Genomic DNA, 24,745 nt, shown 5'->3' with positions numbered 1-24,745 from the left:
AGGGAGCCACAGATGGGTTTTGAGCAGGTGAGGGCCCTCATCATGTCCATACTTTAGAAAGACCCCTCTAGATGCCAAGTGAAAGTTGGATAGGAAGGGTAAGACAGTAGTCTGGGAGACCAAAAATAAGGCTTATGGGGGGGGTGGTTTTCTGGGGTATAAGAGGAGTTTGGACCAGACCTGTAGAGAGGAAGAAAGTGGGAAAGAGGAATTCTAATGGCAGAATGCAAAAGACTTGGGGACTGGAGTGGGATCATGGGTGGTGAGGTGAAAAGAAATGATACAAATCTAGGAAGGCACCCAGGTCTGTGGCCTGGTTAACTGAGTGGATGGCAGAGCCAGCCCTAAGACCAGGACACAGGAGAGGAACACAATTCGGAGTAAGATATCAAGTTCACTGTAGACTTGGTTGAGTGTGAAATGCCTCTGGGACATTCCAGTGAGAAATCTGGGAGGCCAGTGAGTAAGTGAGTCTAAAGAGTTCTGCAATGGGGGCAGGGTGGCTGCAGCAGAAGTGTGGAGCACTGGCCATCAGTGGGGGCTGTTGGGGTCAGGGGAAGACCTGGGGTTACTAGTAGATCATTGGGACACTGGGGGCATTGTGGGGATCAATGAAATTTTGGAATCAGAGGTAGGTTTTGGAGAATGAGTGAGGTTGTTGAAGATAGTAAAGTCATGGAGATATATCTTGGAGGTTGGTGGAAAATATGGAGGATGTTTGGGGTTAGCCTTAATCAGTTGTGAGTCAGATGAAGTCCTTGGAGTTTTGTGGAAACATTGGGGTCAGCGGAGATTTGGCGGATCATCAAGGGGGGGAGGAATGGTTAGAGATGCTTTGGTCAGTTGGGGACTTTAAGATGTCAGTGGGAAACACTGGAGGTCAGGAAGGTGTATATTGGGAGTCTAAGGAGACATTAGGGTCACCTGGGGTCAGCTGTGACGTCATGGTAAGGCTGAAATATGGCTGAAGCTTTCTCTTGCGGGTCCCTCCGTTGCTAGGCAAACCATTCCCAGGGCGCGGTTGCTAGGGACTTGAGCTTTCTCATTGGCCACGCCCCTTTCTACTGCGGGCCCCGCCCCCGCAGCCAACCACAAGTCGGTCTAGGGCGCGAAGGCCGCGCCCACCTTCTAGCCCCGCCTACAGCTCCAGACCCCCTTATCCGAGCGACTGCAGGGGTTCGTCCCGCCTCCGGTCCCGGGTGCCAATCGAAGAGGCGTCGCCCGGGCAACGACCCCACCTTTTCCGGTGCGGGTCCGCGGCTTCCGGCGGGGGCCAGGCGGCGGGCGGCGGTCAGGCAGCCGCGGGGCCCGGGGGGCGCCCAAGATGGCGGCGGGCGGCGCGGAGGGTGGCTCGGGCCCCGGCGCCGCCATGGGGGACTGCGCGGAGATCAAGTCGCAGTTCCGCACCCGGGAGGGCTTCTACAAGCTGCTCCCCGGCGACGGCGCCGCTCGCAGGTCGGGTCCTGCTTCTGCCCAGACCCCGGCGCCGCCCCAGCCGCCGCAGCCCCCGCCCGGCCCTCCCTCTGCCTCCGGCCCCGGCGCCGCGGGCCCAGCCTCGTCCCCGCCGCCCGCAGGCCCTGGGCCCGGGCCCGCGCTGCCCGCCGTGCGCCTCAGCCTCGTGCGCCTTGGGGAGCCGGACAGCGCGGGGGCCGGGGAGCCACCTGCCACGCCCGCGGGGCTGGGCGCAGGGGGAGACCGCGTCTGCTTCAACTTGGGCCGGGAGCTCTATTTCTACCCGGGCTGCTGTCGCCGCGGGAGCCAACGGGTGAGCGGCTTGCATCGTGGGGCCTTGGGTGCTGAGAGGATGGGGGTCCCAGGGGAGGGAGGATGGGAGGCCTCCGGGGTGCTGGGCATTCTGGAGCTGATGGAGGAATCTCCCCTCCCCGTTATGCGTAGGGGTTCTGGGATGGAGAGTGTTCTCGACGTGATGGTGCGTCTGAGACGGTGTGGTATTCCTCAGATTCTGGGGTGGCGAGCTTTCTGCAGGTGATGGGGAATCCGGAGCTGATGCAGGCTCGGAGGTGATGGAGAACCCAGAATTATTGCAGTGTGGAGGTGTTGGGAGGGGTCTTCAGACTTGAGGAGCCTAGACATGAGGGGAATTCTGGAAGTGATGGAGGCCTTAGAGGTAATAGGGATGCAGGAGCTGAATGGGATCCTAGAAAAATAGAGGCCTGGAGATATTGATAGTCCTGGTGGAAATGAGAATTTCTAGGCTGATGGGATTGCTGAAGGGGGTGAGAGGCCCTGGTAGGGGAAATCCTCAGGTGTGATGGGTGCCGTTAAGGTGATGTAGGTCCCAGAGGGGTGAGACCCCCTGGAGTTCATGGTGGTCCCCAGAGGAATGGGGATCGTAAGAGCTGAGAAGTGATGAGTGTACCTGAAATGTAGGGGACCATGAGGTTCGACAGGTCCCTGAATGGTGATGAGGATCCTGGGGTTTGGGGACTCTAAAGTGAGGAGAATCCTGGGATGTTGGGCTTTAGAGCCCTGGGGATTTGGGTGACCCCAACATCTTGGGATCTTGGAATGTTTTGGTACTAAGTCCCAAGGGAGTTGCTGAGGTTATGGGGGTGGGACTGGAAAGGAATCAGGGAGCTCAGGGACTACGAGGACCCTGAACCCTGATGTTGTGGGCAAGAATGCCCCTGAAGTTGGGGTTCCGGGATCCAACTCTGGGGAAGCACTGTAGTCTTTGGGAGGGGGGTGCCCTTACAGTCTTTTTCTCCTACTCTGTCTTTGATTTGGATCCCTTTCCTGTCTGTGGTCGCCTCCTCTCTCCCCACCCACCTATCCTCCTGCCCACTTCCCTTGGGGATTGACTGCTTCCTCTTAGTGGTTTTCCCCAACCTCAGCACCCTCTTCCTTCCTCTCAGTGGTGTATGCCATTAACTCTTTTTCTCCTGCCACTCAAGTCCATCGACCTCAACAAGCCAATCGACAAGCGGATCTACAAGGGCACCCAGCCCACCTGCCATGACTTCAACCAGTTCACTGCTGCCTCGGAGACCATCTCCTTGCTGGTGGGCTTCTCGGCTGGCCAGGTGCAGTACCTGGATCTCATCAAGAAGGACACCAGCAAGCTATTCAATGAGGAGGTGATTGACGCCCCCAGAGCCCAGAACCGCTCCCCCTTCCCACCCACACACTGTTTGCCATTAGGCTGCAGCTGCCAGGGGAACAATGTAGGCCTGAGAAGGGTGGGATGAGGGAGAGATGGGGAGTGGGGTGACAGCAACCAGTAATGACAGCTGTGCTTGCTGTGCCCAGGCCCTATGTTGTATTAGCTCTGTGCCAGACACTTTACTACTTGAGTTTTCCTCAACTGATGGGTAAGGAGTTATGATGCCCATTTTGCAGATTAGAAAACTGAGGCTGGTAACTGGGACTTATCTGATGCCCTTGCTTTTCAAATCCTGGCTTTGAAGCCCCTCCGTGGGCTTCAGATTCAAACCCTGCTACACGATTTACTCACCATGTGACTTTGGGAAGGTAACTGTTCTCTGAGCCTCACTTTTCCTCTTCTGCAAAATGGGATTCTCATCCCTACCTCACAGGACTGCTGCTGTAAAAATCATACATGGAGATTGCTCAGTCCTGGGCGAACTTGGCACATGAGGAAATGCCATCGAACAACCTTATCCGCCGCCAGGGACTGCTTTTGTCCTGTATCTAGTTCTCTCTGGTCCCAAAGAGGTGTTCCATAAATATTCTCAGAATAAGCAAATGGCTGAAGAATGTGAGTAGAACCGTGAGTGGATTAAAAATTCATTAGCAACTAGTTATTGAGCATCCATTCTGAGCCGGGCACTAGGGAGATCACATTTCAGGGGACTGACCGCACAGATGGCCCCGCCCCTGTGGAGCTTTCATTCTCGCTGGGGAGACAGACAGTCTTCAAGCTCCGTGTGCTGGATGCTAGCTGGTGTTACGGCCCGTGGAGAAAAATCCATCAGGGAAAGGGGCTGAGAGGTGCTTGGTGAGTTTGATAGAGTGGTCAGGAAAGGCCTCACTGGGAGGTGATCGGGAAATAAAGACCTGAGAAAAGTTACCTGGGGAAGGCCATTGAGTGGAGGGGACAGCTAGTACAAACGCCCCGAAGCAGGACTGCAGAAAGGCCGTGTGGCCAGAGCAACAATTGAGGCAGAGAGGATAGCAGATGATTTTCACGACATAACGGAGGGGCCGGCTCGTGCAGAGTCTGGAAGCCCATGGAAAAGGCTTTGCCTTTCTCAGCCAGAGCTCACCTGAGCCACAGACGGCAGAAGTGATTCAAGTGATGATTTGCTCAGTTTTCCCGAGATCGGGCGGCAGTTTGGATCCCAGGGAGAGGAGTTCATGGATGATGGGCAGTGGCTGCCCGAGGGCGTTAGGGCTCTGATCTTGGGAGCCCCGGGTGAGAGGCTGCTGCGTTATGTTCAGAGCAGGACGGGGCCAGGTGCACATCCTTCTGGCAATGCAGAGAATAAGCAGGCCCTGGGAGGGGCGGCCTGGAGGCCTGTTAGGTGGCATTGCAGGCTTGGTGGCGCCTGTGACGGGTGGTGAGAAGAGGTCAGGTGTATTTTGAAGGTCGAGTCCACAGGATTTGTTGAGGGATTGAATGTGAGTTGCGAGGAGAAGAGGGACAGAGACATCTAGGTTTTTAATATAAGCACCTGGCAGGATGAGGTTTCATTCATTTGTCCAGAAAATACCTTTAAGGTGCCTCCTCTGTGCACTGCTTCATAGGACAGTGAACCAAACAGACAGCGACCCTCCTGCGGGAGGTGACATGGAGTGAATAAACTTTTTGTCTTAAGGCCGACATGGTGAAGATGGGAGAAGGGCTAGACAGATAGAGGACAGTTCTGTGGTGGGCAGGACTGTTCTCTCACCAAAGATGGGACATCAAGGCTTCTTGGGGCTTCCTGTGGCCACCTTGCAAGCAGCTCTTGTTCCTGTGTGTTCCCATGGCCTGGTGTCCATGTCTCCCTCAGTTTGGGAGCTTCTCTCCCAGGAGGGCCCGGGCCTGGCTTGGCACCAGCTATGTGCCATGGCCATGTCTTAGGGCCTCTTGGGGGAGCCGGGATACAGAGGAGGTCTGCCCGTGGGTTTGTCGCCGTGTCCCAACCCCAGCCTGTCTCCCCTGACAGCGGCTGATCGACAAGACCAAGGTGACGTATCTGAAGTGGCTGCCTGAGTCGGAGAGCCTGTTCCTGGCGTCGCATGCTAGTGGCCACCTGTACCTATACAACGTCAGCCACCCCTGCGCCTCAGCCCCGCCCCAGTACAGCCTCCTGAAGCAAGGCGAGGGCTTCTCCGTCTACGCTGCCAAGAGCAAGGCGCCCCGCAACCCTCTGGCCAAGTGGGCGGTGGGCGAGGGCCCCCTCAACGAGTTTGCCTTCTCGCCCGATGGCCGGCACCTGGCCTGCGTCAGCCAGGACGGCTGCCTGCGTGTCTTCCACTTCGACTCCATGCTCCTGCGGGGGCTCATGAAGAGCTACTTTGGGGGCCTGCTCTGTGTGTGCTGGAGCCCTGATGGCCGCTATGTGGTGACAGGTGGTGAAGATGACCTGGTCACCGTGTGGTCCTTCACAGAGGGCCGCGTGGTGGCCCGGGGCCATGGCCACAAGTCTTGGGTCAACGCTGTGGCTTTTGACCCCTACACGACTCGGGCAGAGGAGGCCACAGCAGCAGCCAACGGTGACACGGAGCGGAGCGGCGAGGAGGAGGAGGAGCCTGAGGCCATGGGCACGGGCTCAGGCGGGGGCGTCCCGCTGTCCCCGCTGCCCAAGGCCGGCTCCATCACCTACCGCTTTGGCTCGGCAGGCCAGGACACTCAGTTCTGCCTATGGGACCTCACTGAAGACGTGCTGCACCCACACCCGCCCCTGGCCCGTACCCGCACCCTCCCTGGCACGCCTGGCACCACGCCGCCAGCTGCCAGCAGCTCCAGGGGTGGCGAGCCTGGCCCCGGCCCCCTGCCCCGCTCACTGTCCCGCTCTAACAGCCTCCCACACCCGGCGGGTGGTGGCAAGGCAGGTGGCCCTGGTGTGGCCACGGAGCCAGGCACACCATTCAGCATCGGCCGCTTTGCCACGCTCACGCTGCAAGAGCGGCGGGACCGGGGGACCGAGAAGGAGCACAAGCGCTACCACAGCCTGGGCAACATCAGCCGGGGCAGCAGTGGGAGTGGTGGCGGTGGGGACAAGCCCAGCGGCCCGGCCCCTCGCAGCCGCCTGGACCCCACCAAGGTGCTCGGCACCGCGCTGTGCCCACGCATCCATGAGGTGCCACTGCTGGAGCCCCTCGTGTGCAAGAAGATCGCCCAGGAGCGGCTCACGGTCCTCCTCTTCCTGGAGGACTGCATCATCACCGCCTGCCAGGAGGGCCTCATCTGCACCTGGGCCCGGCCGGGCAAGGCGGTGAGTGCCCCACGTCGGCTCGCCCGGGGCCTAGCAGGACCCTTGGTGGGAAGGGCAGGGAAGGGCAGGCATTGGCAGAGAAAGGGCATTGTCACTGTCACAGCCTCTGGCTCTGTGGGAGGAGGGGAAGTCATGGGAATCTTACCATCCCAGAATGAGACCTCGCAGATCTTAGAGTAAAGGCGCAGTCAGCAGAGGGTCGGGTGTAAGTGACAGCTGCCAGCTGCCATGGTGGGGCCCCAGGCCAGCGATCTGAAGGGCAGCCAGTAGGCCAGGCAGGGCCAGGGCTTAGTGCCGTTACTTGAAGCAGAATCTATTCTCTGCAAAATCTGGCTTTTAAATAGTGAAGCTTTGGCCGGGTGCGGTAGCTGACACCTGTAATCTGGGAGGCCGAGGCGGGTGGATTGCTTGAGGTCAGGAGTTCGAAACCAGCCTGAGCAAGAGCGAGACCCCATCTCTACTATATATAAATAGAAAGAAATTAATTGGACAATTAATATATATAGAAAAAATTAGCCGGGCATGGTGGCGCATGCCTGTAGTCCCAGCTACTCGGGAGGCTGAGGCAGCAGGATCGCTTGAGCCCAGGAGATTGAGGTTGCTGTGAGCTAGGCTGATGCCACAGCACTCACTGTAGCCTGGGCAACAAAGTGAGACTCTGTCTCAAAAAAAAAAAATTAAATAGTGAAGCTTTTTTGAGTACTTTAGGCCAAAGCCCTGGGGGCAACTATAGTGTTGAGCCTGGGGGTGTGTGGCTTCCAGCCTGGGGCTCGGCCCCTTGGGGTCCAAGCCTGCTGCTTAAGGACAGCTGGGAATCTGAGGCCTGGGTTCCTCCCACCCGCTGTGTGACCCAGGGCAAGTCACCACCCCTCTCTGATCTGCTACTAGTCACCTCTTACAACAGAGAGCCTTTAAGATGGGCAGCGGGTGGCTGTGCCTGCCTCCTGGTGGCTGTGAGGTTCGGAAGGTCACAGTAGGCACGGCACGGGCCTGGCACCTTGTGAGTGCGAAGCTTGTCTCAGATGCCTCCGTCCCTTAGCGTTGGGCTCAGGGGCCCGGATGTGAGGGCTGCAGCTCCGCTCCTGGGATCCTCGGTCGTGGAATCTAGGCCTGAGTCCCTAGAACTCAAGAGCACAGTGTCAGCCTCAGAGGCAAGGGTGTTGGGACTGGGGCAGCGGGGACGAGTCCTGAAAGACCCTCTGTCTCCCTAGTTCACAGACGAGGAGACCAAGGCCCAGACAGGGGAAGGAAGTTGGCCCAGGTCACCCAGCAAGTCAGTGGTAGAGGTAGGACTCCCCTTGAGTTCTTTCCCCCAGCATCTCAGGATCCCCCTGGAAGTCAGAAGGGGACCCAGTTTCCCCCTCCTCCTCCCCAACCCCACCCCACTGTCCGGCCAGGATCTGCTGAGGACTGTGTTCGCTGTGTACAAGTGCCGACTGCCAGGTCAGGGAAGCTAGCTGAGATGCGCGTCCCCCAGCCCAGAGCAGCGGCCTTGGGGGGTCTGGGGTGGACTGAGGGGCAAGGCCAGGGTGGCAGCAGCCTTGGGGACTCTAGGCTGGCCCCTTCCCTGTGGCACTGGCGGCAGCCCCGGTGGTCTCTAACCCGTCCTGTCTCTCCCTCTCGTCTTCCCCAGGGCATCTCCTCCCAACCAGGCAACTCCCCGAGTGGCACAGTGGTGTGAAGCCCTGGATGTCGGGGTCCCCCACCCCATGCCCCCAGCCTTCTAGCCATAACCCTCCCCGCGACCTCACGGATCAACGTATTAACAAGACTAACCATGACTGATGGACTGCTCCAGTCCCCTGCCTTGTGCAAATTTTGGGGGTCCCCCAGACTCACCGAGACACTGGGGGGATGTCGTGGCCCTTGTGGCCTCAGCCTTGTCTCCACCCACTGCCAAGTACAATGACCCTTCCTCTGAAACATCAGTGTTACCCTCATCCCTGTCCCCAGCATGTGACTGGTCATTCCTGGTGGGGAAAGTCCCCACCCATGAAAGCCCCAGCTCTCAGTGTGCCCTCAGTTGAGAGGGCAGGGCAGGGGGTGGCCCACCCCACCCGGCCCCACCCCACTTTCTTGCTATTGTCTGTGCTTTTGAAGAGTGTTAAATTATGGAAGCCCCTCAGGACCCTCCCTGTCCCCCAGGACCTCTTATTTATACTAAAGTTCCCTGTTTTCACAGCGCTCTGTTCCCTTTGGAGGTGGCGTAGAGGACGTGTGTGTGCTTTGCTGTCCCATAATCAGCCCACTTTAACCAAAGGAAGAGGGCAGGCTGCCTCCCCAGCCTGGCACCTCCCATCCCTTTTAATAGCAGAAAAGTTGAAGCCCGGGGAGGGAACGGAAGGGACGAGGGCAAGGCACAAAGCTGGTGACCGAGTGCCAGCGGGCCCTTGGGAAGGAGAAAAGCATCCCTGTCCCCACTGTCTGGAGAGGAGATGCCAGCCAGGTCCCCCCTTTGGAGTCCGGTCAAAACTGTCCAAATCTGCTACTCCAGGGGCCTGTGGGGGGCAGAAGTCCCAGTCTTTGTGTCCTGGTGCCACAGGCCTGTCCCCGCCAAGGCCCAGGCACCCGTGCCAGCTGGAGGCCGTGGTTTCCACTCGGGAGAACTGTCCACCCAGGAAAGAAAGGCCAAAATCCCTCCCTGCTGGCGCTGGGAGCTGCGGGGAGTGGTGTCTTCCTGCTCCACCCTCTGCCCCCCCTGAAATGTTTCTGTTTCTAATCCCAGCCCTGGCAGGAATGTGGCTGCCCGGCCAGGGGCCAAGAAGCTATTTTGGGGTCTCCTTTGCCTGGGGAGGGCCTTCTCCACCGCTTGCCTCCCCCAGGCTTTGGGCAGCAGGTCACCCCTGGTTCTGGCTCCTGTGGGTGTCCCCTCCCAATCCTCTCCTCACCCTCCTTTCACTACCTCCTGCCAAAAAAAGAGTAAAACAGAGGGTCTGAGGGCTAAATTTAACTGTCCCAAAGTCGGAATCCATCGCTGAGTCACCCAGAAGCTGCCCTGCCTCCTGCCCCCACCCCCAGGCTTCAACCCTTTCTCCCCCCAGATCTGGGGCTTGGTGAGAGCAACTGGGGTGGGTGGGGTGGAGGGGTACTGGATCACTCTGGGCCTCTGATTGGCCCCTCTAGGCAATGGGGGGCTTGTTTTGGAATCTTACACCTCTAGCTCTCTTCTATGCCCTGCCTTTTTGTTGGAGGGGGCAGTGTGAGGGTGAGATTCTTGTCATGGGTCAGTTCTAACCCCTGGTCTGGCACTGAGGGTTGTGCGGGCCCTGGAAGGAGGTGGGGGCTGGCTTGTGAGGGGTTAAGGCTGGGAGGCGGGAGTGGGGCTGGACCAAGGGGTGGGGAGAGAGGAGGAGGCAGCAGAGAAGTGGCCAGAGAGGCCCAGGGGACAGCCAGGGACAGGCAGACATGCGGCCAGGGCTCTGGGGCCTGGGCAGGGGCTGCCAGGCCCCGTGACAGGAGGACCCCGAGCCCCTGGCCTGGGGAGGGGGCCATGGTGCTACCTGGCTGACATGTCAGCCGAGGTGCGGCTAAGTCAGCTCCGGCAGCTGGTGCTGGACCCCGGCTTCCTAGGGCTGGAGCCCCTGCTCGACCTTCTCCTGGGCGTCCACCAAGAGCTGGGCGCCTCCGACCTGACCCAGGACAAGTACGTGGCCGACTTCTTGCAGTGGGGTGAGTGCCGGCCTGCACGGGCTCCCCCAGATCGGGTGGAGAGGCAGAGACAGAAGATGGGGCTGGGTGCAGGGGCCTGGCCTCAGGGGGGCGGGATGGACATGGGGAGATCCTCCCATTTTGGGGCCCAGGGCTTGGACTTGGGTCCTGGGGCAACATGCCCCTACTCCATGTCACCCTGGGGGCAGAGTAAGGTCAGCAGAGGCCAGGACAGCCATGACTCAGACCCATAGCATGGGAGTCACAGCAGGCTGGGCCGGGCACAGCCTCCTGTGGTCTCCTGTACCCCTCTACCCCTGAGTCTAGGCCCAGGGACCCTCCCCCTAATACGGGCGCTGTGGACCTCAGCCCTGGTTTCCCACAACACAGGCAGGCTGGGAGGGACAGCATGTGGCAGCTGCCAAGGGTGCGGCTGACGGGCAGGTGTTCGGCGCCAGCCTCTTCAGCTGCCCCAACAGGTGCCCAGGCACTGGGAGGGTGCAGTGACTCACACGGGCCCTGGGGGAGAACCAGCTCTGTAGACAGGCGCCACCAGCAGCCCTTCCGTCCCCTAGATTGAGGAGGAACGACTTCAGGTTCCTCTGGGTGTGCCTTTTTTCTCTGTAGGTCCTACAGCCTATCCCCAAAGTCTTGGTCCCTACTGGCCTGCACAGGTCAGGCTGCCATCCCCCCGGTCCCCACGCCTTGTAGTTCTGGTTCAGGACCTCCAACCTTCTAGCTGTCCCACAAAGTCCCTTCTTTTGAAGTCTTTTCAAGGCCAGGGGACAGGTCCAGAGGGAAGGTACCTCAACTTCAGCTTTCTGCCTTGTCTGCCCCCTCCCCACCCTCAGGCCAGGACTCGGGCTCATATTCCTGTCACCCCTAACACCCTGCCACTCTGGCCCTCAGTGGCTTGCTCTTGGTCTTCTGTCTATGTCACTGTCTGTCCACCTTCTGCCGCTCCCTCTTGTCTTGTGTGCATCTCTTTTGACCCAGGTCCTGCACCTCTCCCTCCTCCCCCATTTCACAGATAGGAAGGTGGAGGCCCAGGGCCAGACCTCTCCGCCTCTGCAAGAACCTTTCTCCCTTGCCCCCCAGCCTTTATGATTCTTCCAGCCTCCCTCATGTAGAGGATGAGGTCGGGCTGGGAGGGTAAACTGAGACCTGAGGTGGGGGTAGGGGTCTGGCTGTCCCGTGAGGAGCGCTCCTTTTGTGGCCTGAGCTGCATCCTAGGGCCCCTCCCCTGCCAGGCCTCTGGGGCGGGGGAGGGGGCCTGGGTTCCCGCTGCCTTAAAAGGGCTCAATGTCTTGGCTCTCCCTCCCTCCCCCGTCCTTAGGCTTGGCTGGTTCTTCCCTGCCAGCCCACTCTCCCTGAAACCCCAGAACCCCACGGGCCCCCCTCCTCCATAACTCACTCTCTGTCTTCCCTCTTTCCTGCTTACACCCATCCCTCTCTTCCATCTTGCCTCTACTTCTCCCACCCGCTAGGAGTCCAGGCCTCTCTCCCCACAATCCCTGAGTCTCTGGCCTCCACCCTGGCTTGTCCTCCTCCCAAACTGCCTTGTTTAATGTTCCTAGCTGTGGGACCTTATCCTCGGAGCATCTGTGACTAAAGGGTAGTACTAAAGTCCTCCTGGACTTGGTGGGAGCTCTTAAGTCCAGGATGGGTGTCCAGGCTGGCTTTGTCCCCTCCTGTTCCTTCCCCCAGCCCCAAATCCAGGGTTTCCCAAAGTGTGGTCCAAGAACCCCCTACATCTGAACCTGGAGGTACTGGTTACAACTGCAGATTCTGGGCCATAACCCAGGACATGCTAAATGAGAGGCTGGGAGTGGGGCCGGAGCCATCACCTGGAGCTGGGGAGGAGGGCCTGAAGCCCAGGGGGTCTAAGAGCAGGGCCTTATTTCCTCTCCCTGTTCTTCAGTGTCTCCCCCTCTGCAGACATTTGCTAGCCCACCCCCTCCATCCTGCGGCCACTGGAGCCCTATGGCCCAACGCCTTGTCCCAAAAAGGGGTTCCCAGGCATCTCACCTCTTTGGGGACCCCAAAGGGCAGTTTGGGGTCCCCAAAATCTCACAGTGTTTATGTGGGGATGTCCTTGGGAGAAAGGTGAAGCTGAGAGGCAGAAGGGAGACTAAGAGACAGAGGGTGCGACTTCTCCCAGTCTCTAGTGTCCGCCCTAGTGACCCTGGGTTCTTCTCCCCCACCCCCTAGCGGAGCCCATCGTGGGGAAGCTTAAGGAGGTCCGACTGCAGAGGGATGACTTCGAGATTCTGAAAGTGATCGGACGAGGGGCGTTCAGCGAGGTGAGCCCTGAGTGGCGGCGGGAACTGTGCCCGGCGGGAATCGGGTTTTACTTGTGGTGGGCGGGACATAGGAGTTCGGGGCGGGGCCTTAGAAATTGATGAATGACTGAACCTTAGAACCCAGGACTGGGTTGGGCTGGGGGCGGGGCTTGGGTCAGTGGGCGTGGTGCTGTGGGGGCGGGTCCACAGCTGGGTGGAGCTGGGGGTGGAGTCTGGTCTGGGAGCCCTTCTGTTTTCTCCGCCCCCTGTCACCCTGTTTCGGCCTTCAGGTAGCCGTGGTGAAGATGAAGCAGACGGGCCAGGTGTACGCCATGAAGATTATGAATAAGTGGGACATGCTGAAGAGAGGCGAGGTGAGGGGCAGGGCTGGTGTGGGGGCCCAGAGCGTTCCCCGCACTCCTCACACCTGCTGCAGCTCCTCGGGGTGCCCTGCAGGTGTCGTGCTTCCGTGAGGAGAGGGATGTGTTGGTGAATGGGGACCGGCGCTGGATCACGCAGCTGCACTTCGCCTTCCAGGACGAGAACTACCTGGTGAGCCCAGGCCAGGGTGGCCGGGAAGAGAGACAGCCGCCTACGCTGTCAGTTAACGAGGGGGCGGCGGTGGGGAGAGGAGGCTCTTGGGATTGGGAGAGCTGCCCCAAAATGCCGCGTGGTAGGGACTTGTCTCGGGTAGAAGAGGGTCCTCTTTACCTGGGAACCTGGGAAGAGATGATGTCCCTTAGTGTCTTTTCCTGGGCTAATTCTGGGGGACTCTTGTATAAAGATGCATCTGTTGGGGGAGTGGGACAGCTCTCCAGGAACTCTGTCTGGGAGCACTGACACGGCAGGGAGTATCTGGGACCTATACTAGGCGTTGGGGGGTCTCTTGGTTCTCTCTTTCCCTGAACGTCTCAGGGGGAGTGAATCTGTGTTCAGTGAAATCCTGGGAGAAGTGGGGGTTTTTTGGCAGGGGGTGGGAGGGATGCCATCCAATTTGGCCTGGGAGATCTCTGAGGTTCTCTTAGGGCTGGGGCTGCAGGGTCTCTGCGCAGGGATAGGGTGTCTTTGGGAGTCTTTGTCCTGGGAGATCAGTGGTTGGCGCCTAGGGGGACTACCGACCACTCATGACACGCCTCCTCCAGTACCTGGTCATGGAGTACTACGTGGGCGGGGACCTGCTAACGCTGTTGAGCAAGTTTGGGGAGCGGATCCCGGCGGAGATGGCGCGCTTCTACCTGGCCGAGATAGTCATGGCCATAGACTCGGTGCACCGGCTGGGCTATGTGCACAGGTGGGCGTGGCAGCGCCTGAGGGGCGGGGCCGGGAGAGGGATAGCAAAGCTTGTACCCTGGAGGATACCTTGAAGGTTGGAACTCAGAGGGGACAAGGCCTAGAGACGGACCTCCTTAGTTGGGGTCCACTGGGGGTGGGGCCTGGGGTCCAGAATTGTAGAATCCCCCGGGGGTGTAACCTGAGGGGGGCGGGGCCCGAGACAGCGCTGCTGGGGGGGTGGGGATGGGGGCGGAGCCTTGCAGGACGGTGGGAGGGATGCTCACTTATCCTTCCGTGCGCAGGGACATCAAGCCGGACAACATCCTGTTGGACCGCTGCGGCCACATCCGCCTGGCTGACTTCGGCTCCTGCCTCAAGCTGCGGGCAGATGGAACGGTGAGTGGGTGCGCCCACCATGGGGCAGCTTGCTGCCAGTGAGGGGGAGCGAGGTGCAGAGTGCGTGGCTGGGGTAGGGGTGGGAGCGGGACTGGATTTGGAGCGGGAAGGAGGCGACCAGGCCTAAGTGTGCTGTGTATTGTGTGGGGCAGGTTCAGACCGGGCAGAGGGAGGACATCAACATTTGGGACGTGGTTAGGAGGGGGCCGGAGCTGGTGGGCAGGGTGGAGCCAGAGCCCAGAGGCGTAGGACCGAGCCCAGCTCTGGCCTTGTTGGCGCAGGTACGATCGCTGGTGGCTGTGGGCACCCCAGACTACTTGTCCCCAGAGATCCTGCAGGCTGTGGGCGGAGGGCCCGGGCCAGGCAGCTACGGGCCGGAGTGTGACTGGTGGGCGCTGGGCGTGTTCGCCTATGAAATGTTCTACGGGCAGACGCCCTTCTACGCCGACTCCACGGCCGAGACCTACGGCAAGATTGTCCACTACAAGGTGCACGCAGCCCCAAGGAGTCCCCAAGCTCTCTGTCCTTGCTCCCAGCTCATGTCCCCCTTTCCCTCTCCCTCTGAGCAGGAGCACCTGTCTCTGCCGCTGGCGGACACAGGGGTCCCTGAGGAGGCTCGAGACCTCATCCAGCGGCTGCTGTGTCCCCCGGAGACAAGGCTGGGCCGGGATGGAGCAAGCGATTTCCAGAAGCATCCTTTCTTCTTCGGCCTCAACTGGGATAGTCTCCGAGACAGCGTTCCCCCCTTTACTCCAGACTTCCAGGGTGCCACTGACACGTGCAATTTTGATGTGGTGGAGGACGGGCTCACTGCCATGGTGAGCGGGGGCGGGGTAGGTACCCACTGCGCCTGCTCGGCTGAGGGGCTAAGGGAACCTGCCTATCCCCTGCTCCATAAAGTTGGAATAATGACAGTGCCTACCTGCCGGAGTCCTGAATCATTCATTCCCCAGAGCACCTGCAATGCCCAGCCAGTGTGTGACCTGGACCTACAGTCAGTGGGGGGACACAGACAGATCCCCAGACAATGAGGCCCCTGAGTGACCAGGGCTGAGATGGGAGAGTGTGGGTGTGGGGGGAGCTCCTGGCCCAGCATGGAAGGTCCTGGAGGGCTTGGGGGAGCACTGTGAGTGTCTCAGCTGAGACCTGGAGGGATGTGGGAGGCAGGAGAGGACTCTTCCTTCCTCAGGCCACGTCTCTCTCCACTATTGAGCAAGCTGTCCTGGAATGCTTGCTCATCAGCTCTGGGTGCCCTTCTGCTGGGCATTCTGGGGACACAGCACTGACCAAACCAGCCTTGCTCCCTACCCCCATCGACTTGAAGTCTAGACAAGTATATATTTTCACGTAGTGTCACAAATGCCCTGAAGGGAGGTAGAAGGATACGAGAAACAATGATGGTGGGCGACTTTGGATAAGCCCTGAGTTGGGGTTGCTTTGGGGGGTAACATGTAGGCCAAGACCAGAAAGGGGTGCAAGGCCAGCCCTGACAACTGCCGGTCACATCCGCGGGTCTCTTGTGTAGGAGACACTGTCAGACATGCAGGAAGGCGTGCCGCTGGGGGTCCACCTGCCTTTTGTGGGCTACTCCTACTCCTGCATGGCCCTCAGGTAAGCTCTGCCCTGCAAGGCCACCAGAGGCTCCGGAGGCTGCTTGGGCTTCCTGTGTTTGGCTCCTCGTCAGACGGTGGATTTGCACCAATCAGTCTTGGGACCAAGAACTCCTAGGAGCGCAGAGTTGTAGAATCTTAAAAGTCTCAGACTGTAGGACTTTAAAATTTTAGATTCAATTGTAAAACCTCAGAGCCACAGACTTGGCCTTCCAGAATCTTGTAACCGTTGACTTTGATATTTCTAGTACAGAGTCATGGGGCCTCAGAATCTTAGAAAATAATAAGTTGAGAATTTTGCAGTCAATTTTAAAAGAACACAAACTCATCGAATCAGTCATATAACAATACGGTGCGCAGACACATATTCGACAACTGGGAGAACAGAGGGTTTTCTAGTCAGCTTTTGTTACTGGATAATGTGTGACAACCACCGTTCCTTATCATTAGTGAACTACAACATGATTCCGAACTGCTGTGAAGTATCCTGCTTAATGGCAGGTCAGGATTTAACTCATCCTCTGTTATGTCCCAGGCGCACGTCCAGGATAGATAGGTCCTTGAGACATACTCCCACATGAAGGATTGCTGGGTCAAAGGGGAAATCCTCTGCGTATTCCTAGGGAGGGCCTGTCCTTTTCCCAGTAGCGGAGTGTAAGGGGGTGTGCTGATATCTGGAATCAACGCTCTTGCGATCCCATGCCTAGTCTTAAGACCACAGTTTTGGAGGGTGGCCAGACCTGGGCAGTCTCCCTCATGGGGTCCCCGTCCCTGCCCTGAGGCCTTAAGGAGAGAGGTCTGCAAAGGGAGGAGATAGCAGACCCTAGAATGCGTGCCTGGACTTCTGGTCCCTGCAGAAGGTTTAGAAAGGGCAGCAGCTCCTGGGGCCCAAGGCCATGGGAGGGGCAGGCTTTTCCTAACCAGAAGAGGGCACTTTGTCTTTTCACTCTGCCCCTCCCACTCCTCAAACCAGGGTGTCCTCAGGGCCAGCTGCCCCTGGCCCACAGGCTAGGGAGTCCTGGTTCTCAACCTGGGGATGGCAGCCTCTCTCCCTCCCTGTGTCCTCTTCCTCTCCCCAGGGACAGGGAGGTCCTCCCAGGCCCCACACCCATGGAACTGGAGGCGGAGCAGTTGCCTGAGCCACATGTGCAAGCGCCCAGCCTGGAACCCACGGTGTCCCCACCAGAGGAAACAGTAAGTTGATGGAGGAAAGGGGGTCGGTCAGGGATGAAGGAAAGGTGAGGGTTTCCAGGGTTTCCATTGCCCTCTGGGAGCTTACTGGACAGAAGTGGACAGAAAACCTGTAGAGATGAGGTTACAGCAGTTAGGAGACAGTCCCTAGGAAGAAATTAGAGCAGAGCATTCAGTATGCGTGTGCACATTCGTGTGTGTGTGTGTGTGGGGGGGGGGGGTCTCTAAAGAGTTTATCTTTGAGCTGAGCACTGGCGAAGGAGGAGGAGCCAACCATGAGAAGAACAGTCCCAACCATCAGTAGAGAGAACCTCAAGGGCCAAAGCCCTGGTGGGAACACCAGGTAGCTCTTGAAAGCAACAGGAGGATAGTATGGCTGAATTGTTACATGAAGGGGAGGGGAGGGGAGGCAAGCTTTGTCCTGAGGGCACTAGGGGCCTGGGGAGATTTCGAGCAGTGGAGGGACAAGGTCAAGTTGAGACTAGCTCTTCGGTTCCTGTGCGGATAGGAAAGGACCAGACTAAAGGCTGGAGACCACGGAGAAGACTGGAGGTAGGGAAGAAGGAGGCTTGGGTCATTGCAGGAGCTATGGGGGTTCCAGAAATTTCAGGGGGTTGAGGGAGTAGAGGATAAGTGAGGATCCCAGGCCTGGATCCCAACTCCTGTGGGAGCCACAGGCAGCCCTAAGCTCGGTCCTCTTACACAGGCTGAAGTGGCAGTTCCAGAAGCTATCCCGGAAGCAGAGGCTGGGGCGGAGGTAACGCTGAGGGAGCTCCAGGAGGCCCTGGAGGAGGAGGTGCTTAACCGGCAGAGCCTGAGCCGGGAGCTGGAGGCCATCCACACGGCCAACCAGAACTTTGCCAGGTCGGGGTCGTGGCGCGGGGGCTCTTGGCAACCCTTTGCTGCCCCTCTCTCGGGACTCAGATGGGCTCACGGTGCTTACCTCCCTGCAGTCAGCTACGCGAAGCCGAGGCCCGGAACCGTGACCTGGAGGCACACGTCCGGCAGCTGCAGGAGCAGATGGAGTTGCTTCAGGCCCAGGGAGCAGCAGGTGAGTTCCTCTTCCGCCCCCGTGCCCAAGGGGGCCAGAAGGAGGTGGGCCGGCTGTTCGGCAGAGGTGTGGACACCTGGGGAGGGGAGGGGCCCAGGCTGGGGCACGCCTCGCCACCGCCCTCCTCCGCCCCTCCACGCGCCCTACGCCTCTCTCTTCTCCTTCCAGCTGTCACGGGGGTCCCCAGTCCCCGGGCCACGGATCCACCTTCCCATGTAAGATCCCTCTCTTTCCTCTGTCTCAGCCCTGCTGCCCCTCTGCGGATCCCCTTCTCCTCTCCCCGTCCATATTTAGGGCTCACCCTACCCCTTTGTGGCTCCAGAGAGCAGAAGGCCTTCATTCAGCCCCAGATCTCCCTCTGTCCAGGTCTCTCACCACATCCCCTCCGGGATCTCCCCAGATGCCCCCACCACCCCATCCCCAGCCTCGACTTCCCTCGCTGTCTCTCGCGCCCTGTCGATGGCTGGGCTGGGCTGGGCTCCGATCGGGTCACCTGTCCCTTCTCTCTCCAGCTAGATGGCCCCACGGCCGTGGCTCTGGGCCAGTGCCCGCTGGTGGGGCCAGGCCCCATGCACCGCCGCCACCTGCTGTTCCCTGCCAGGGTACGTCCGGCTGTCCACGCACGCCCGCCAGCCCGCCGCGCCCCCGCCTCGCTCCACCCACCCCGCACAGTCACGGCTTTGGGGCGGCTCTGTAGGGCTCCGCCCACCGCGGGGAGGGAGAAAGCTCGGGCAGCCAATCAAAGCAGGCCGCTAGGAAACAGCCAATGGCGAGTTCGTATGGGATTTGAGGCTTGCGAGCAAACCAACCACAGCTGCCGGCTGCTGGGGACCGAGGGCGGGTCCCGGGAGGATTGTGGACTCACTTTAGGGTGTAAGCCGACTCCTGTAGCCAATCAGAGGCCCCTGTCGCCGGGTGCTGATCCCACCCTCTCGCCCGCAGGTCCCTAGGCCTGGCCTATCGGAGGCGCTTTCCCTGCTCCTGTTCGCCGCTGCTCTGGCTCTTGCCACCGCCTTGGGCTGCGCTGGGTTGGTGGCCTACGCCGGCTATCTCGCCCCGCCCTGGCGCTGCCCGGGAGTCGCCCTCGCCCCCTGAACCCTAGAGCCCCAGACTGTCCTCCACTCGGGGCCCGTTGTAGGGTTGAGTGGCCCGGACACTACACAGAAGCTGCTCCCACCGCACCCCGGTTCACACCCACGTGCGTGGGTCTTCGCCCCAGCTCCTGTCCTATGATCCGGGCCCGCCCCCGTCGGCCTGGGAGGGAGGAGCCGGCCCGCGGCAGGCGAATGGGGCTCGTAGGGGCTTTATAGCCGGGAATGCCGCTGCTGCTGCCGCTGCTGCTGCAGGGTGGGATCGCAGACCACCTCTTCCCTCCGGCCGGGCTGAGGCCCCGACGCGGATGAGTAAACTGCGGTCCTGAGCAGGCAGCAGGCCGGGCTTGGCCATCCATTTTGCACCCTCCACGCACTCTCACCCGCCGTCAGTTCGCAAATTCTCCTTGTGCATGCGGCCCTGCTCGCCCGGCAAGATTTTATTGCCGTGGCGAACGTTCGGCGCGACCTCTGCCCGCTTTCTTTTGCCAGCCCCGCTTTTTCGGGGACTCCTGCGCCCCCTGCTCACATGCACTACTCTCGGAGCCACAGTCGGCTCCGCCTGCCTCGGAGGTTTGGATATTTATTGATCTTGTCTTGTCCTCCGACTCGCTGACAGGTTCCAGGACCCCAACACCCTAATCCACGTTTTGGATGCACTGAGACCCCCGACATTCCTCGGTATTTATTGTCTCTCCCCACCTAGAACCCCACGCCCGATCCTCGCGAATAAAAGGCCCTCCCGACTGCCTAAAGCTCCGGGCTCTGCGGTGTTCGGTGTTCGTTCTGTTTGGTGGTGGGCGGGAGGCCGCTCACTGGCCAATCAGAAAGCGAGTGGAGGCGGCCAATAGCCTGGCGGGGAGTTCGCGGGACTCAAGGCTGACGAATCAGGGATGGGGAGAGGGAAAAATTGGGGGCGGGACCTAGGCGTCCGGCCACCCCGGAGGCACCGCCCCCCTGCCCAGCTGTGGCCCAGCTGTGGCACCGCGCGTAGAGAAGAAGGGGGCTGGGCCGGCAGCGCGCGGGGCCATCGTCTTCCCACTGCGCCTGCGCGAGCCACGCGCATCCGCTCCAGGAACGTAGGCTCAGAAAAGTTGCTGCAAACTTTCCAGCTCGCTTCCCCCGCCCCTCCTCCCAGCCAGACCCGCCCCCCTGCGGAGCCGGGAATTCCGAGGGGCGGAGCGCAGGCCGAGATGGGGAATGGGGGGGCCTGCAGAGGACCCTGGAGACGGAGGCGTGCAGGAGCTCAGTCCCGGGGTGGAGGCGGCTTCGCGCCCTTAGCCCTCTTGGACGGCCCGTTACCTTCTCCGTTGTCCCGATGGGGAAACTGAGGCCCTGAGCCTGAGGCACACGCGGGGGGAGGCAGAAAGCGCGGCCAGAGGCGGAGGGAAAACAAAGGGAGAATCACGGACAGACGAGGAGGGGGACGGACACACACAGGGACAGAGACCCGAATGGAGAGCTGAGTCTTGCATTCGGGGCGGGGGAGGGCCGCAGGGTCTGCCAGGGGAGAAGCTCGGGAAGCTCGGGGGTGGGGGCGAAGAGGGGGGACAGGCGGGGGAAGGGGCTGGGGAAAGCCCGAGGGAGGAGGAGAAGGAGGGAGGAACTTCCCAAAGTTGCAAAACATGGCTACCTTGCCTGCGGAGCAGAGCGCGGGGCCGACGGTCGGGGGGGAGGCGGTGGCGGCGGCGGCGACCGAAGAGGAGGAGGAGGAAGCGCGCCAGCTCCTGCAGACTTTGCAGGCGGCCGAGGGTGAGGCGGCGGCGGCGGCCGGGGCCGGGGCGGGCGAAGCGGCGGCGGGAGCGGAGGGCCCGGGATCCCCGGGCGTCCCCGAGTCGTCCCCCGAGGCCACTGCCGAGCCGCCCACCGGCCTCCGCTTCTCGCCCGAGCAGGTGGCGTGCGTTTGCGAGGCGCTGCTACAGGCGGGCCACGCCGGCCGCTTGAGCCGCTTCCTGGGCGCACTGCCCCCAGCCGAGCGCCTACGTGGCAGCGACCCGGTGCTGCGCGCGCGGGCCCTGGTGGCCTTCCAGCGGGGCGAGTACGCTGAGCTCTACCGGCTACTCGAGAGCCGCCCCTTCCCCGCCGCCCACCACGCCTTCCTGCAGGACCTCTACCTGCGCGCGCGCTACCACGAGGCCGAGCGGGCCCGTGGCCGTGCGCTGGGCGCAGTGGACAAGTACCGCCTCCGCAAGAAGTTCCCGCTGCCCAAGACCATCTGGGACGGCGAGGAGACCGTCTACTGCTTCAAGGAGCGCTCCCGCGCCGCGCTCAAGGCCTGCTACCGCGGCAACCGCTACCCGACGCCGGACGAGAAGCGCCGCCTGGCCACGCTCACCGGCCTCTCGCTCACGCAGGTCAGCAACTGGTTCAAGAACCGGCGACAGCGCGACCGGACCGGGGCTGGCGGCGGCGCGCCCTGCAAGAGGTGAGGGGACTCGTGCGGGGCAAGTCTTGCTTTTCTTTTGCTACCAGCGCTCTTCCCGGGTGCCTACTGCTGGGGTCAGCGCGCCGAAGTCCTGGGACACCTCCCGCTCACACCCTCAGGCGTCTGCGGAGTGCAGGAACTAAGCGAGGATGGGACACGCACACGCCCGAGCCCCCTCCCCGGGTGTCACTTTTCTGTACGCGGAGGCTCAGAGACCTCTTCGCGCTGTTCCATCCAGGACCCAGTCCGTGCTCTGGACTTCACTGGGGGAGGTAGTGAGAAAATAGGGGGCTCTATGGGGCTGCAGAGAAGCAGGAGGGGCCTTTGCCCCCACCCCAGCCTATGTAGGGGTTCCATTCAGGCCCCCTTTGCAGCCTGGCCCTCCCTGACCGTTACTCTTCCCCACCCACTCCCACACCCCCCAGGGCCCAAACAGCGTGGCCTGTCGTCCGTCTTTGTTGTGAAACGTGAACCCTCCCCAGCTCCGGTTTCCCTGTAACCCAAGCCCTTCCCCTCCCACCCTGTGGGCCCGGCCTCTCACTCCCTTCTCTGACGTCCCGCGGGGAGGGCACAGGGAGCTGAGCGGGAGCCTGCTCCTCACTCCGGGACACTCGCGGGCTTGTCTACTCTCCGCCTACCCCAGGGAACTTCAGGGCAGCCTGGGTGCTCCGCCTCTGGGGCGCCGCGGCCAAGGCAGTGGGAGAGCAGGGCCTCTTCCCTCCCCATCCCGTCCAGCCTTTGCTTTTCTGCGATGGCGTCAATGCAGGACTTGCAGAAGGCCCTGGGGTCTTGGGTCTCTCAGAGGTTTCGTAGCCCCAGAAACGGTCCACAGACGCTTGGGCTGGGGAAACGTGGGGACGCAGTGGGCAGCCTGTGCTCCTGCAGAGCGGCTTGCGCCCGGCTCTATGCAGAAGCCCAGCTGGCAAACGGACCTCAGCTTACAATCATTTCTCCCAACAGCGAGTCTGATGGGAATCCCACTACTGAGGACGAGTCCAGCCGAAGTCCCGAGGACCTGGAGAGGGGGGTGGCCCCAGTGTCTGTGGAGGCCACTGCCCAGGGCTCCATATTCTTGGCAGGAGCCACCCCTCCTTCACCGTGCCCGGCCTCCTCCTCCATCCTGGTGAATGGGAGCTTCCTGGCGGCCAGCAGCTCTCCAGCCGTGCTCCTCAATGGCAGCCCTGTCATCATCAACAGCCTGGCCCTGGGCGAGGCCTCCAGCCTGGGCCCCTTGCTGCTCACAGGGGGTGGTGCTGCCCCTCCTGCCCAGCCTAGTCCCCAGGGGGCCAGCGAGGCCAAGACCTCCCTGGTCCTGGACCCTCAGACTGGGGAGGTTCGGCTGGAGGAGGCTCAGCCTGAGGCCCCTGAGACCAAGGGGGCCCAGGTCACTGCTTCAGGGCAGGCCGGAGAGGAGGTCCCAGGAACCCTGCCCCAAGTGGTGCCTGGCCCCCCACCAGCTGCCACCTTTCCTCTGACCCCAGGACCAGTGCCTGGTGTGGCTGCTCCACAAGTGGTGCCAATCTCCCCACCCCCTGGGTACCCAACGGGCCTGGGGCCCACCTCCCCGCTGCTAAACTTGCCCCAGGTTGTGCCCACCTCACAGGTGGTGACCCTGCCCCAGGCTGTGGGGCCACTGCAGCTGTTGGCAGCTGGGCCGGGCAACCCCGTGAAGGTGGCAGCTGCAGCAGGCCCTGCCAACGTGCACCTGATAAACTCTGGGGTGGGCGTGACAGCGCTGCAGCTGCCTTCGGCCACTGCTCCAGGTACCCCCTTCTGCTTCTCTCAGGCCTGGGTGAGAGCTGGGAGAGGGGATTGCAGCAGTCAGAGAGGGAGGGGGCTTTCAGTGGCCTTTGGGGGGCATCTCACCCCTGGCAAGTCCCAGTGCCCTTGTGTGCCAGGGCTAGTACGCTGGCTGCAGCCACATGGGCTTGGCTCTGCCTGGAAGGGGCTTGGCCACCTGCCGCCTAGTAGCATCTTCCCCTCTGTTCTGCCAGCTGCTTCTGGCTCTAACTTTGTGCTTGGCCCGTCTCTTCTCCCCACAGGAAACTTCCTCCTGGCCAACCCTGTGTCTGGCAGCCCGATCGTGACCGGCGTGGCTGTGCAGCAGGGCAAGATCATCCTCACCGCCACCTTCCCTACCAGCATGCTGGTCTCCCAGGTCCTGCCTCCAGCCCCCGGCCTGGCCCTGCCCCTGAAGCCAGAGACGGCCATCTCAGTGCCTGAAGGAGCCCTCCCGGTGGCCCCCAGCCCCGCTCTCCCAGAGGCGCACACCCTGGGCACCATTTCTGTGCAGCAGCTACCACCCACCCCTGCCGCCACCTCTGGTGCCAGCCTGCCCTTCTCCCCAGACTCCCCTGGTCTCCTGGCCAGCTTCCCAGCACACCCACCGGAGGGGCTGATGCTGTCACCTGCGGCTGTACCCATCTGGCCAGCAGGGCTGGAACTGAGCACAGCAACAGAGGGGCTGTTAGAAGCCGAAAAGGGGCTGGAGACACAGGCCCCCCACACCGTGCTGAGGCTGCAGGACCCTGACCCCGAGGGGCTGCTCCTGGGGGCCACGGCAGGGGGCGAGGTTGATGAGGGGCTGGAAGCTGAGGCCAAGGTCCTGACCCAGCTACAGTCGGTGCCTGTGGAAGAACCCTTGGAACTGTGACCCAGCCTGGCCCGATTGCTCTCCTGACAATGGTGCTCAAGATGCAGGGACCGGACCTGGGAGGAGGGAACCTCTCAGGAACACGGTTGCTGCAGTCTGAAGATTCCACACACACTACGTCCTTCCGGCCCAGATAACCTCTCCAAGCCCTAGAGGTGCCTGGGGGACTTGTCCCTGCCCAGGGCACCATCCCTCTCTGGATGGGAGGCTTCCTCTGTTACAGCCCTCTCCTTGCTCTGCCCTGCCATGTCTGTGGTGATCTGGGACGTCCTGACCCAGGACTGTGCCCCCTCCACCTGGTTCTGGCTGTGAGCTGAAAACCCGGCCACATGGCTGGCTTTCCAACCCCCACCATCCCTCTCCCTGTCACTCCCCGAAACACTATTAATAGCTCCACTGATATCCAGTGTTCTCACCACTGCTTGGAATCCGAGGATGGGGGACAGTCAGTGCCCCAAGACTGACAGACCCTCCCCTAGCCTGGCCTTTCCTGCTCAAAAGGGACGCCCGGTGTGGGCAGGGTGGGAGCCTGCTCCACTAGCTCCCCCAGACTAAAACCCTTGTTGTCACATCCAGCCCCAGACCAAAGATTCCCTCCTCCCTGGGGGCACCCCTGATCCCTGTGTCCAGTTTGTATCCTAAATCTTTATTTTTCTAGGACATGTTATGCCTCCATTTCAATTAAAGTTACCAGACAACAGAACTATTGGGGGTGTGGGTTT

The 24,745-nt window shown here is 61.0% G+C and overlaps 3 protein-coding genes and 1 long non-coding RNA gene across 14 annotated transcripts; 3 read left to right on the top strand and 1 right to left on the bottom strand.

Annotated features, from left to right (window-relative positions):
* Positions 1-1,244: 1,244 nt before the first annotated feature.
* On the top strand, positions 1,245-8,344 carry DMWD (DM1 locus, WD repeat containing). Of its 2 annotated transcripts, XM_012761451.3 has the most exons (5): positions 1,245-1,765; positions 2,916-3,098; positions 5,133-6,404; positions 7,616-7,690; positions 8,038-8,344. In XM_012761451.3, the coding sequence occupies exons 1-5, from the start codon at positions 1,325-1,327 to the stop codon at positions 8,083-8,085; spliced, it is 2,019 nt and encodes a 672-aa protein (XP_012616905.2). In that variant the 5' UTR covers positions 1,245-1,324; the 3' UTR covers positions 8,086-8,344. The 2 variants fall into 2 exon arrangements, with proteins under 2 accessions (XP_012616905.2, XP_012616906.2); XM_012761452.3 differs by lacking the exon at positions 7,616-7,690.
* A 1,397-nt stretch (positions 8,345-9,741) lies between these two features.
* Positions 9,742-19,811, top strand: DMPK (DM1 protein kinase). 10 transcript variants are annotated; one of them, XM_012761454.3, is made up of 15 exons: positions 9,743-10,073; positions 12,264-12,355; positions 12,625-12,708; positions 12,791-12,886; positions 13,477-13,625; positions 13,909-14,002; positions 14,284-14,490; positions 14,572-14,820; positions 15,528-15,613; positions 16,692-16,806; positions 17,510-17,667; positions 17,757-17,854; positions 18,023-18,069; positions 18,371-18,456; positions 19,565-19,811. In XM_012761454.3, exons 1-15 carry the CDS (start codon positions 9,914-9,916, stop codon positions 19,794-19,796), a joined length of 1,953 nt encoding a protein of 650 aa, XP_012616908.1. In that variant the 5' UTR covers positions 9,743-9,913; the 3' UTR covers positions 19,797-19,811. The 10 variants fall into 10 exon arrangements, with proteins under 10 accessions (XP_012616915.1, XP_012616908.1, XP_012616907.1 ...); XM_012761453.3 differs by having other exon boundaries at positions 9,744-10,073; positions 14,572-14,835; XM_012761457.3 differs by having other exon boundaries at positions 9,744-10,073; positions 18,797-19,700.
* LOC142861098 (uncharacterized) lies at positions 12,880-20,718 on the bottom strand. The gene is made up of 4 exons (XR_012912471.1): positions 20,579-20,718; positions 17,747-17,930; positions 13,891-13,984; positions 12,880-13,053 (listed from the first exon to the last, which is right to left on the bottom strand). It is a non-coding gene; the product is annotated as an uncharacterized LOC142861098 (long non-coding RNA).
* SIX5 (SIX homeobox 5) lies at positions 19,851-24,726 on the top strand. The gene is made up of 3 exons (XM_012761450.3): positions 19,851-21,370; positions 22,331-23,133; positions 23,413-24,726. Exons 1-3 carry the CDS (start codon positions 20,571-20,573, stop codon positions 24,021-24,023), a joined length of 2,214 nt encoding a protein of 737 aa, XP_012616904.1. The 5' UTR covers positions 19,851-20,570; the 3' UTR covers positions 24,024-24,726.
* Positions 24,727-24,745: the final 19 nt, after the last annotated feature.

The sequence above is a fragment of the Microcebus murinus genome, chromosome 16, assembly GCF_040939455.1.
Source record: "Microcebus murinus isolate Inina chromosome 16, M.murinus_Inina_mat1.0, whole genome shotgun sequence".
Lineage (NCBI taxonomy): Eukaryota > Metazoa > Chordata > Mammalia > Primates > Cheirogaleidae > Microcebus > Microcebus murinus.
This window is presented reverse-complemented; position numbering and strand designations above follow the sequence as displayed.